Genomic DNA, 14,003 nt, shown 5'->3' with positions numbered 1-14,003 from the left:
CTCCAAAGTGGCAATTTAAATTCCTTCTTTTTTGTTGTTCACTGATGACATTTGGGTTTCAGATCACAAGATGAATATGAGACAAAAGTTCTGAATTCCAGCTTTCACTTTGTGCCATTTGTCTCTCCATGTGCTAACGCAGGACGGAGCTCCATTTGTTTGGAGCCACCCACTATTCAATTGAACAAACATTGGAATAGAGATTCTTAAGTTAACTTGAATTAAATCTTCTTCTTTCTTTCGGCTTGTCCCGGGTGGGTTAGGGTTACCGTACATTTCGTGGCCGTTTTAAATGCTTTTCCAGACTTTTACTGTAGCTTATTTTAGTTCTTGTGTGTTTGTACCCCCCCAAAGAAGAAGAAGGTAAATCACATTCTCAATTGGGTTTAAGTCCAGTGATCTTCCATTTTTTTGGTTTGTGTTTTCAAAGATGAAACTCTTGGTTGTTTTGGCAGAGTGTTTTTGAGTCATTGTTTTGGTGCATGATGAAGCTTAACCTGATTAGTTTGGATGCATTTTTCTGTAAATTTCCAGACAACATGTTTTTGTAGACTCGAGAATTCAATCTGATACGAGTTACATCATCAACAAAAGATAACAAATTATTTATTAAAGATTACATTATAGATTGTATTCAAGATAGTAAAAGACTAGTGAGCCTGTTCCTGAAGCAGCCATGCAACCCCGAGCCATAACATTTACCTGGAACCATACTTCACATATGAGCTTGTGTGTTTTAGATCATAAGCAGATTCATTCTTTCTCGATACTTTCCCTCACTTTCATAGAATATAATGTCAGTATCATCATGCCAATAAAACTGTGTCCCAAAACTAGCTCACCTCTGTAAATCTTTGCAAAATCCAATCTTGGCCTTCCTTCTCTTTTTACTGATGGGTGGTATGCATCTTGTGGTATGGCCTGTTTATGATTTATTTTGAATTTTTTTTCAGGATGGTGGATTGTGACACCTTCACCCTTGCCCTGTAAAGGTGGGCAGTGATGTCCTCAACTGTTTTCTCTGGGTGTATACACTCGTGGACTTTACTATTCAGCAAGGACATTTACAATGTGATGTCGACCACTTGCCAGTCGTGATTTTGGCTTGAGGGCGAGGCACAGCTGCTTGAATGAAATTAGTCTGTCATCATAATGTACTTAAGATGTCTTTTCTTCTATTTCTGAATGCTTTAATGACTGAGGGAGTAGCAGTAAGGGAGAAAACAAAAATTGAGTGAGTTTTCAGCCCAAACTATCGAAGTTGTAAGACAGCAGGGAAGTAGCCCTCCACACACGATAAGGTTCGTTATTATTTGCTAACACTTTAAATGCCCACCTTACTGATGCCACTGCTGTGGTGGGCCCAGAACTGGTTTTTGTTTTCCCAAACTCTGCAAGAGTTAACAAAAAAAAAAGTGTCACTTGCTGGAAAATGCATCACAAAAGCAGGAAACATTTCACTCAGCCCAGGTCGATATATTTTCCAAGTACTGTAATGTCCAAATTTGCGCTATTAGCCGTCAATTGTTAAGATTGATTGCAAAACATTCCCTACTCCTGTGATTTTTAAAAAAATATGTATACTGTACTGATAAAATAAAACTGTAAAGCTGTGCAGCTCCGACTAAGGATTTGTGTACTAGTACTGTTTTCTCCTCACCAGTAAGACAATTTAAAGCACTAAAAGAACGACAAGTACACACAATTCCGTCAGACCAGTGTCATTTCACCCAGACTACCACTATTAGCGCACTCTTATGCAATTAAATCTTGTAACCTGTTGTTCTGCACTAGTCCTACAGGTACAGGACTCATCAAATGTCTTCTCAATCTTTGAGCTCAGGGTGCAGTCCGGACCGAATGCACCCCCTTGTGGACGAGCTACTACTCTAACCGAGAAGCAACACATTTCAGTTGGCAAATGTTATGCAACCTCTACCATTGAGAGATGTTCCAAGTCAGAAATCCCAACTTCACATAACTTGATGTACACACAAGTAAACAGCCGAGATGAAGAATTGGATCATTTTATTTGTCAAACAATTGAGAGATGTTAAACACTGAACATAAACGCCCCTGTCAAAACTCCAGAAAACATTCTCAGCAACCAGTTGTAGCACTTTTATTGCCAGCTGTGTTGCACACTTCTTCTGCCATCTGTACTTGCACACCTCACAAATTTCTTTGTGTACAACAAAAAAAAAAAAAGGAAATTGAATTTGCCAGCTTCATACGGATCATGGATTTTGGAGCTCTTGACAAACTCTCCGGGTACGAGGACAGTACCTCACATGCGGAAGCAAATCCAGATTTACAGTTTTACCAAAGGCACGTTGGTAGGGAAGAATGAGCGAGTGCACTAGCCAATTTTGACATCTAAGTAGGATGTTGAAGGATGAGTGCAAAAGGGAACGCAAAATGAAGTATTCACACAAAGATGATGCGACACTGGGCTCTCTCTCTAGTCTCCATTTTGCTTGGCTTGACATCTGTCGTGAACAAAATGATACTGAGCTAACGCTAGAATCGCAAAACCTAAACCAGCAACTGCTATGTATTGATTTCAGTGTGTGTTGGGGGGTGGGGGGCGGGGGTGGGCAGCAGACTTATATCCATACAAGCAAACAACGGTGCCTTAAGATACGAGTTTAATCCGTTGGGCGACTCACGAGCATCTTAAATCATCTTTCCCCATTGAAATAAAATCCCATTAATCTGTTACAGCCTTCTCCAACAAAATGCAATTTATTTTAATGAGGAAAAAAAAAAATTATATTGTACTTAACATTCAATAACAAATGAATTAAACCGGCTTTGTTACACTTTTTGCTTCAATCGTTTTACTGCTCCTGCTGTGCACAACTTGGCCACCTGGGGCAGAATAGACACATGGAAACAGATGTCAATACTCCATAGCAGTAACGGTAAATTTTTCAGAGGATATAGAATGCATTTGAATATTGCAATATCTATCCATGAGTTGCTCTGTATGTATTTCGTATTAGCTGCTTAAAGGGTTACAGCACAACCACTATAGACGATTGATGAGCACTTTTATGGCATTTCTTGTGTTAGCATTAAAATAGCAGACTTAAATGTTACACTTTACGATCAATATGCAATTGTCTTCATTTTGCTTAGCAAGACAGTAAACTTCAACAGCGGCAATAAACAACTTGAAGCCAACACGACAGTCAAGTAACCCGTATCTCAAGGCACCAGTGTACCTAAACTTGGAGCGATAATCTAACCTGCAGCAAACAGTACTGTGTGCAATTTAAGGTTTACCTTCCAATTTAGACTATATATTTAGTTTTTGAAACATTTAGGCACAATTTTAAACCTTGGAAGCAAAGATTCCAGAACATGTTTATTTTCCGAGTTAAAAACAGCCCACTAATGCAAAGGGACTATGGAATGTAAAGCCCAAATAAACTGATGGCGAATGTGATGGAAAAGAAAAAGAAAAACAAAATATTGAAAACACTGTGATGCAACAAGGTATTGAAGAAAAAGCGGGATGTTTATAAACCTCACAATTGAAGTCCTGTAAAATGTATTAGCCAAAATAAATAGTGTACATGACATGAAATTTATAATTTACTCTTTTTATAATTCACATAAAGCTTCTCGTAACCACCAGTATTTCAGACTAGAGATATGTTCATATACTTGTAGATGAACATGAGTACGGCGGCCTGTACAGGACAGCTAAACCCCAGCCCACCCTCATATTGAACCACAGATCATTGAAATCAAAAAGATGAGAAAAAAGAGCAATATTAACCCTGTAAGCCTACAATATCGGTGACATTTCCTGCTAGCAGGGCTCATTCTGCCCTCTTTTCTTGTGAGCTTGTAGCAGCACACTGCAACTGGGGAGGCCTCCATCCTTCCTGTGGCTTTCAGCTTGAAAAATGAAAACAAAAGCAGCCCTTGGTATCACAAACTCAAATATTTTTAATTTCTCAATTTTTTTTTGTACCAAAATCTCAAATCACAGAAAGAGGAGGAGGCACAGGAGGGATTACGGAGTTTAGCAGGCCTGTCTTTTGCCAAACAAAATCCAAAATGATCTTGTTTGTATGGGGGACAAAAAAAACAAAAAAAAACAAAAAAAGAAAAAGAAAAAAACAAAAACAGGAGTGGAAAAAGAGCCCTCAGTCTAAGCAAACGTACGGCAGGATATTCAACTTGCTTTCATCCCCGTGAGGGTCCAACGATATGCACTCTGTCCAGTCATACCAGGTGTTGTTAGTGTCCAAACACCCGTTGACTCCGGGCCAGTGCTGGTTGTGTATCCTGTTCAGGTCCTCGTCACTGATGTCCCGACTCACGCCTGGTAGATCTGCCGCCGGGTTGTCCACCTGCAAAACGTGCATTTGCCTCACCTCTTTCACTTCCTTTTCTTCCCTTTTCAGATACTGGGACATGAAAAAGTGTGCGCTCGGGGCCTGTACCCCAGATGAGGTCAGCACATTACTCTGAAGGTTCAAGTAGGACTGGATAATTTCATTTCTGGACAGCTCCTTCCAGTTTGTCTGGTGAAAAGGATTAGGGTTGGTTCCAGCGACAGTGTCCTGCACTACAGCGACTTCAGTTCTCTGCCTGGGCTCAACAGGCTCAGGAGTGGGGGGTTCCTCGGACTGTGGTTCTTTGTGGATTAGGGGCTTAATTTGACGTGTGACGGGGTCAAACGTTAGCCTCCGTTCTTTTAATCGTACTGGCTTAGTGGTGTCCTCTATTTTCTGGCCATCTAAGTTGACAGAGTAGTCTCTAGAGCGGTACTTCCTCCTCTTATACTCCGAGGTGGAAGTCAGTGAGCTGTCCGTGTCGTCCCACACGGTCGTGGCCGCTTCGGACGCGGGTCTGTGGAGTTCCGAGTTGTGTTGCGGGCGATGAAGCGGCGTGGGTGAGACAGAGGGGGATTCCAGTGTTGCGGATAAGTCTTGTGGAGGACAATGAGAGGGGACCTCTGGTGAGGTGTCCCAGTGCATTGAGGATCTATAGGAAGAGTGAGAGCTTTGAGCCGGGGGGGACGCAGGCTGGGGCAAAGGTGAATCCCTGGACGTTGGACTGGGGACAGACGATAGCATTTGTGCATATGCCGCAGAGCGCTTGGTCACGGAGTCTTGTTTGGTGCTCCTTGGACTGGTGGAAAGGCCACGGGGACTTCTGGCCTGATAATGCCCTCCTCCTCCTCCTCCTCCTAGCCCACCTCCGCCCCCATCATCCATTCTAGCCTGCTGCTGCATAACAGCAACCTTGATTAAAGATGAAGTGCTGGGGAATTTGGCCACTCCAGGGGAGCTGGGCCGAGGTTTGACAGCATTTACGGGAATTCTGTTGATTTTATCATTGTCAAGGTGCTCTATCCGAGATCGATCGGGAGACGGGACGATGTCTTGGTCGAGCAGAGTGTCAGGGCTGCCGGCTATTCCGTTGGTGGGTGGCGGTGAAACAGAGTTATCGTAAGCAGTCAACTTTGAGATTTTTTCTGGTAAGTGCACTCCACTATCTCTGTGCTCTGCCCGGCGCTTCCGGCTGCTTGATTTTTCAGCCTTTGGCGAATACGTGTTGTGAACGTCATTTCTGACTTTGACTTCAGGGACTCCCTTCGCCGATAAAGTGACGTCGGGCAGCGAGGCCTCCGTCCTGCATGGGTGAGAGCTACCATTGGTGGAACTGGGAGCGCTCACGGCGACCACAGGCCCAGGTTCGATCAGCTTTTGCCAGTTTCGCAAGAGTTTCTTGGCCCGCTTGGCAAGGTCTTCATCCTTGGTCTTCTTCCGTACATCGTTGATCAGCTTTCCAAGTCGGGTTTCCTAATGCAAACATGTGACCATTAGGGAGGAATCAAATGCAAAAACACATTTCGACTGGAGAGGTTTGATTGTCATAGCAGTTGGAACGAGGCAGACTACAAAACAAAAACAGACCAATTTCCTGCATATGAGCAGATCACTCTTTAAAATTTCACCTGTGTGCTTTTCCTTTTAAACATATGTCCAGATATTCTCTGAAAAACATTTTCCCACACAGTTGTTGTGCTCTTTCTGAAATGTCCTAGCATGCCACAAAATGACATCCTGTCTGGATAGAACTTTATCTTAAGTACGTTCAAGTGATACATCTCGACTCGGATACTTTGTATGTTGGGGAGGTGCTTGAGTTTAGCTTTGATTGTTAGTTGAAGTCTTGGTCAAGTCAGCATGCACAGTTCCTTTGACAGTTTTAAAATACAATCTATTATTAATCTATCTTAAAGGGGATGCATTTGCCAGATCTTTTTCCCACCAGTATTTGGATTTAATATTGTCTCCATGGTTCTTCTACACAAATGCAACCAATCAAACGGGGGTCTTAGCCAAATATGGACAAAGTGGATACAAAGCTGGGTCAAACAGCAGTAGCTGTCAGTTTTCTTTCGTAGACGCTCACATTTTATTTTATTTTTTTAAAGGAAATTGACACTTTGTGCCCTGCAACTGACTGGTGACCAGTTTGGGTAGTTTGCCTTTCGCCCTAAGTTAGCTGGGATAGGCTCCAGCACTCGCTCGACCCTTGTGAGGATAAGCCGCTTGGAAAATGGATGACACTTTTATACAGAGTCTCTCTATGGAGGCTTAAAAACCCAAACTATGGGACCTTTAAATAATAATATATTGAAATATGATAGTGTTTTAAATCATAGTTTGTAGTAAATTTATAGTAGGGCTGAAAAAAATAACTAAGTCAACCACAAAAATTGGTCAATGCAAAAATTTCTGCCTTGAAACTTAATAAAAACATATTTTCCAGAAGATATTTGTCACTGGAGGGGATGTGCATTTGGAGCACATTTATTTGATTCCTCAATGGAATAATTGATGGAAAAATCAAATCAAAAAAAAAAAAAAGATAGCGAGAGCCCTAATTCAGAGTTTATCTGTTCACTGTTATCGATGTTTACCGACATTAAGTACATTCTTTTTCAAATTGGATGCTTAAAGTAGATTAAGCTCCATCTTATCTGTGGATATAAAAGTTGTTAAAAACCGTAAAAATGAACAGATTCCTGGAGATAGCAGCAGTGCAGTACAGTGTTTTAGATTAGAAATCAGCAAAGGTTTTGTAGAGAAAGGGGTGACTGAGCTTTTCCTGTCAACTATGAGTGAGAGAAATGGCAACATTTTTAGAGAAAAAGCAACATTTTAAAGTCAAAAGTTTTGGCATCTCACATTGGGACAGACTATGGATGTATTGTGTAATGTGTAAAGAGTATGTGTCATGGTAGCGTGTGTTATAATTGTGAGAAAAGCAGAGGCTTTTCAGAGAGTGAATGACAAACACTAAGGCTGCATGCACAATTACGGCCAAAATAAAAGTCACAAATATTTTGATCGATACATAACCCTTATTAATCATGGCTATTTCTCATTTTAGAGAAAAATCTCAAGTACTCAGTTCAGAATGATTCTGAAAATAATGATAATCAAATGCCCTAGCCCCCAGCTAACTGAATAAATCTGGTATTTAAAACTGCAATCACGAATTGCAACTTAACCCTAGAGAACCCAAGACATCCAAATCCTCTTTTGAATATGTGACCGCAGTTAATGCATACAAAAATAGCATTAGCCTGTAAGGACCAACTTTTCATGAGAAAATCCCATCATTATAGTGAACTGTCAAAGACAGTACCTCTGTTATTTTGCTTGACCATTGGTTAGCTGCGCACAGTCAAACTAATTTACATCTCTAGTTATTTCCACAGTTTTTTTTTCCATTGCAGTCAGGCCAGCAGAAAAGTTGAAGTCAATGCAGCCACTACAAGAATCAATAAGGTCTTACCTTGATAACTGCCTCCCTGCCAACATGCCGAAAAGGCAATCTTCAAAATAAAAGCTTCATACATTATTCCATTGGACATAAATACCATTTTTGGCTTTTATTTTGAAGTTGCCACCGGCTTGCCGGTGCCACCCTTTATCAACGCTTTACCATACAGTTGCCCCCTGATGGCTGGCTGACTATATTGCAGGGAGTGCTACAAATTAAGCGCTTTTCCTAAGCAGCAGAGCCCACATTTAAAAGTAAATAAACTAATCACTATGATTGGGTTCAATTAATCGGGCATCCAAAGTCACAATCAAATTTGATTGATTGTCCAGGTCTTAGACACCAAAAAAGGCCACTGACATTCAACTTGGAGCATGTGGTGAGTTGAGTGTTGCATTTCATAGCCGCGTATCTCTAAATAAATAATTGTGTCATCAAAAGACCTTCCGTAGTCTTGTTTTTGTTCGGCAAAGTTAACATTTTGCTTGACTTTCTTTTCATAAAAGTTTTTCCACTGTCTTGAGAAACACACGCTTATGGTGAAACAAAGAACAGAAAAAGCTACAGTTTTCTTGCAAAATAAGAGTAATCTCTTTTGGTAGATTCAGTGCTTGTATTGTTAAACAAAATATTCTTGTGGGTCTTAAAAGATCAGTCAAAACTCTATCTCTAAAACAGCTGATAATGGCCAACTCTACTTGAAAATGTCTGGCAGTGAATGAGCTAAAAAAAGGCATTATAAACATTTGTAGTGCTATAATCAACACGATTTTGGTTATAATGAGAAGATGGATTTTTGAGAGCTGCCAGAAAGAAAATGGTAGCAGAGTGCAGTATCCAGAGCTAAGGCACAGCAACAGGGTAAGCTGTTCCTATACATGTTTATTTTTTTCAATTTGAGCATTGTATGTTCAAATATACAGCACAAGTGAGCAACTACCACCGGTTCGAGACAACCCGAATGGTACCGGCCCAGCTTGGAATCCTGGTTTATCGGGTACTTGAACCCAATGAAATTTTGCCAACACAAAACTGGTAATAGTGAGTAAAGCCGTGACAAGACGATTAAGTACTACACAGTGGAAAATGGGCAAAAGTCTATCGAACAAGAAATTGTGACATTGATCTCACCTCGAGTGCTTCTTTGGTGATAGGATACTTCTCAAGACAGGTAATGACCTCAAGTACAACCACCATATTGCATATCTGTAACAGAAACAAACAAATATCACAGTCATACGGTTCAAAAGTATATTGTGAGTTAAACTACATGACATGATGGATTGATTACATACTGGTAAACAGAAATAGGTAAATGATAGATGATTGCGAAGTACTTATAAAATGGCCCTAATTATCTTTAGGGCCATGGTTGATGGTGAATAGAATACCAGTTGACATGATGAGTAGGTATGTAGGTAGACAGTTCTATGCAAACAAACGGACTTGAAATGGAAGGTGAGAGTAACGGGGCATTAGCTTCAAAGTAAAGAGAGGGTCGTTGAAAGTACTTAGCAATGTGTCAACTCTCCTCAAGACATAACCGTGGCAAACGTAACGGCAAACCTGGGTCACGAGAGCGTGTAAAACAACTATCCTGCACGCCGTTTATCAAAACGAAAGGGGGCAATTCATTTTTTCAAGACGCCAAAGTCACCCGGGGGTTGCGAACATTTACCTGCGTTCACGTTAGCCTACCGTGCTAATGTTAGAGAGAGAGTCGGAAGGCTCGCTCGCTTAGCTTACTCGAGCTATCGCTAGCCGCATCCGACACTTGTTTAACGGGGAAAATGTGAGCGTTTAGCGGTCGGCAGCCAAGGTCTATGCCTTATGACCTACGTGGGTGGTGTTTCCGAAGCATTTAAGTTAATCGAGCGTGCGTTTGTTGGTGTTATTCCGTTGTAAAGTTCAAAATGCTACTTCCCTGCTTTGGTGTTGGGGCTAGCAAGCTAACGGACTACGTCCAAGCAAGGGGGTGGGTGGAGGTGGGGGGGCGATACCAGCTACTGTTGCTAAATTAGCTTCCAAGCTGTCAACTCCACTACCCCAGGAGAACTTCTCCTCCCTTTTTTTGGACACATTCGCCATTGTCAGTGACAGCCGACAAACGCGGGCCACACGGCTTTATGGCCACCAAATGGAAACGCTTTACTCGGGCGCGTTAAGTTGAGAGTTTGCCGGACTTGCAGCCCCACAGCCCCCTGATAGCCTCTTTAGCTTTACTCACATTGCTCTGACTGTCGATGGCCTGCAGCAGCCGGTCCCTCATCTGCTGCGGGGTTGCCGAGACCGTTGTCATTGCCCGGAGGATGGAGAAAGGAATCCTCCAAAATGGAAACCGACAGACAATCGTGACTCAAACGCTGCCGCGGTGTCTCGCCAGGCGTCCGCGCAGCATATTTCTCTGTCGCCTGGAAGGTAGACAAGTCAGTCTTTTCCCCCTCCTGCTCACATGGAGTTTCCCCCCCCTCCCCTCCCACCCCCAGTGGGAAAATGTATGGGCTGTGTTGTGTGGAGCACAGGAGGATTGCTGCCTGCCTTGCTCGGCGCTGTAGCGACTGGCGAGACTCACTAGCAGCTGCCGGAGCTCTCAACGGCCTCGCGGTGCACGCTGGGATCGCTCGCTCTGACGTCCGCGCCGCCGACGCCGAGTAAACATCCACGCCGCGCGTGCACCCTCCCTACCCGGCCTGCCTCTTTTGTACACCCCGGGACCCGCTGCCTCTGTCCCTACCCCCTATGCGGCTGAAGTAGTCGTACTCGTGTAGAAATGAATTCAAAGGTGGCAAAAGTACTCACGATCTATGCTGAAGCACAAGTCGTGTAGTACACACGCTCAAGGCTGAAGTAAAAGTGGGAAATTCAAATGTGGTAGAAGTGGGCTACTCACATTCTCTACCTAAAGATGGAGTTTGTAGTTGATAATATAATGGAAAAAAAACCAAACATTTTCATATATGTTAAAACTGGGTGGCACAGTGGATCAGCTGGTAAAGCGTTGGCCTCACAGTTCTGAGGTTCAATCCTGGACCCACCTGTGTGGAGTTTGTATGTTCTCCCCGTGCCTGCGTGGGTTTTCTCCGGGAACTCCGGTTTCCTTCCACATTCCAAAAACATACAACATTAATTAGATACTCTAAATTGCCCATAAGTGTGATTGTGAGGGCAGCTGTTGTCTGTTTCCATGTGCCCTGCGATTGGCTGGCAACCAGTTCAGGGTGTACCCCGCCTCCTGCCCATTGACAACTGGGATAGGCTGCAGCTATCCCCACGACTCTTGTGAGGATAAGCGGCTAAGAAAATGGATGGATGGATATGTTAAAACTAGGCAGTATGGTGGCCGACTGGTTAGCACATCTGCCTAAGAAGACTGGGGTTCAAATCTAGCCTTGCCTGTGCAGTGTTCCTCCCATGTCCCAAAAACATGAAAGGTAGGTTAATTGAAGACTACAAATTGTCCAAAGGTGTGAATGTAAGTGTCAATGTATGCTTATATGTGCCTTGTGATTGGCAGGCGACCAGTTCACGGAGTACCCTGCTTCTCACCTATAATGAGATGGGCTCCAGCATAACCGTGACCCTAGTAAGGATAAGCAGTACGGAAACTGGATGGATATATTAAAACTGTCTGACCAGACAGTAGAATATTATTAAAATGATCTTTTGAAAAAACAAAACAAAACATGAATTTCTGGTCCAACCTTTGCAACTATAACAGCTTCAACTCTTCGGGGAAGATTGTTTAGGAGTGTGCTCATGAGAATTCTTTACCGTGTTTTCAAAAGCGCATTTGTGATGTCACACTGATGGTGGACGAGAAGGCATTAGGTCTCAGCCTCTGCTCTAATCAAACCCATTGGGTTGAGGTCAGGATTCTGGAGGGCAGTGAAGTTCATTCACAGCAACTCTCTCATCCATGTCTTGATTACGCTGTACACTGGTGCACAGCCACGTTAGAAATGGAAGAACTGTTCCCACAAAGTTGGGAGCAAGGCATTGTCTAAAAAATGGGCTCCCTAGTTCCAGTGAAAGGAACTCTGAAAGTGTCAGCATTCCAAGAGCTTTCCACACCAAAGACCGTATAAATGACGGCTATCTTCAGCAGACATCCTTCGCCACATTTGCCCCTCATGCTCTCCAACTCCCTTGTGCCTACTGTTGAGACCCTCTAGTTCCTGAGAATTACAGTCTCTTAGGACCTGAAGTCTTGTGTTCTGCCATCACAGTCTGGTTTGGTGCTGCTACAAAAAAAAAAAAAAAAAAAAAGACATTCCAACTCCAGCGGACAATCACAACTGCAGAAAAGACTGTTAGTAGCCCCCCTACGCACCCTTGAGGACTTGCATGCTGTGAGAACTCAGAGAAGAACATGCAAAATCCTCTGGGACCCTCCACATCCTGGTCACCAGCTCTTCCAGCGCCTTCCCTTGGGTAGGCTGCTGCCGGACAATGCAGTAACTTACAATTCCGTTGCAACATGCCGCCATTTTTGTTGTCCTGACTTTGTCACATTTCCATCGGGCCAATTATACATTACTTGTTCCCTTACTGTAGTAGTCTCACCATGCTGCACTATTTGCATATCTGTTGTTGACCATGACTGGTCATACGTGACAGAATAGCATCGGCACCACTTGCACAATTGACTGAGGAGTATCTGCAACATTTGCACATTCGACACAATGTAGTCACGCACACATTTCTTGAAGCCCTTTACACAATGGTCATTGCGCTGGAGTATTGCTCTTTTAGTCATTCAAACTGCTTTAATTGCTAGAGGATGGTTTTGCACAATTATCACCCCCGCTCCTCCAAAAAAATTATACCATCATCAACAGATTACTAGCAAACTTTGATTGCTCAGTGACATGTCTTTATGTGTCAAAAGTATTCTTTGGTGGCGGCACGGTGGTGCAGCTGGAAAGCGTTGACCTCACAGTTCTGAGGTCCCGGGTTCAATCCCGGCCTCGCCTGTGTGGAGTTTGCATGTTCTCCCCGTGCCTGCGTTGGTTTTCTCTGGCCACTCCGGTTTCCTCTGTCATGGTCTTGCCGGTCCAGCCCTGGTTGTGCGGGTTCCCGCGCGCCCGCGCTGATTGGTAGGCGCACACCTGCGCCTCATGCTGGCTGATTGGCCCCGGTGTATATAGGACCATGGGGACAACTGGTCCGGCGCCAGATCGTTGCAAATCATGCCCTGTTCCAGCACCCCCGTATCCCTGATCGTCAACCCGTGTGTACCGACCTCCGCCTGTTCTCCGACCGACCTTGTAAGCCTGACTCCTTTGATACTCCTGCCTGTTTTGACGATCTTAAGTGGACCGACTCCTGCCTGCCCGCTGACCTGCTCTCTGCGCCCGACGTTCTGACTACCGCTGCCGCACTTGACTGCCTGCCCGATCCCCGACCTTGGAATAATAAACGTTTTTCCCGAATTACCTCTTTGTCTCCCGACTCCTTCATTTGGGTGCTACCTCCGTTTTGATGGGTCGTGACATCGCACTCCCAATCACACCTAGGGACAATTTAGAGTGTCCAGTTATTGTTGCATGTTTTGGGGATGTGGGAAGAAACTGGAGTACCCACACAGGCACGGGGAGAACATGCAAACTCCACACAGGCAGGGCCGGGGGATTGAACCCTGGACTTCAGAACTGTGAGGCCAACACTTTACAGTTCTTCCACTGTGCCGCCATTTTTTTTTTTTACATACTTGGTAAAATAAAAAGGATGTTGTTTATTGTTGTGACGTTAATTGAGCAGATATTTAAGGAGAAATGATCATTCAAAAAAGTTCTAAATATACTGATTCAACTCAATCAAAGGGAGCAGGATTACTTACACGCTGTACTTAAATTGAAGTCCTGCAGAAATTAAATTACAATCCCCAGTTCTTATGAAGTCGGGGCAGTATGTAAACAAATAAAACAGAAACAATGATTTTTAAATCATTTTCTAACTAGTATTAACATAAGATTGTCACATTTATGTACTCTGGAATAAGGAAGGTGTATTTTGATGACATCTTGAAGACAAAACCTGGATGGACTTTAAATACTCGACTTTAAAGAAAAAGAAAACTGAAGTGTTGTTGTTTGGTCCCAATAACCATTGTGGATCTCTCCTATTGACTTCAGCCCTTTGGTACACTTTGTGAAGCAAACCTCAACTTAAATTTGGGTTTT

At 43.3% G+C, this 14,003-nt stretch overlaps 1 protein-coding gene across 4 annotated transcripts in view; it reads right to left on the bottom strand.

Moving 5' to 3' along the window:
- Window positions 1–2,013: 2,013 nt before the first annotated feature.
- The window catches only part of crsp7 (cofactor required for Sp1 transcriptional activation, subunit 7), a 19,942-nt gene continuing 7,952 nt past the window's right edge, over window positions 2,014–14,003 (bottom strand). The window contains exons 1-4 of one of the 4 annotated variants that reach the window (XM_061838685.1): window positions 10,857–10,936; window positions 10,049–10,232; window positions 8,953–9,027; window positions 2,014–5,825 (exon numbers count right to left, since the gene is read on the bottom strand). In XM_061838685.1, the coding sequence (XP_061694669.1) occupies window positions 4,161–5,825; window positions 8,953–9,027; window positions 10,049–10,120 (1,812 nt within the window). In that variant the 5' untranslated portion in view covers window positions 10,121–10,232; window positions 10,857–10,936 and the 3' untranslated portion in view covers window positions 2,014–4,160. Of the gene's footprint in view, window positions 5,826–8,952; window positions 9,028–10,048; window positions 10,233–10,359; window positions 10,553–10,856; window positions 10,937–14,003 lie in introns of those variants that run through there. The other 3 variants (XM_061838684.1, XM_061838686.1, XM_061838688.1) reach the window with 3 other exon arrangements.

Source organism: Syngnathoides biaculeatus, chromosome 13, assembly GCF_019802595.1.
Source record: "Syngnathoides biaculeatus isolate LvHL_M chromosome 13, ASM1980259v1, whole genome shotgun sequence".
Taxonomy (NCBI): domain Eukaryota; kingdom Metazoa; phylum Chordata; class Actinopteri; order Syngnathiformes; family Syngnathidae; genus Syngnathoides; species Syngnathoides biaculeatus.
Note: the sequence above shows the minus strand (reverse complement) of the source record. Positions and strands in the feature narration are given on the sequence as shown.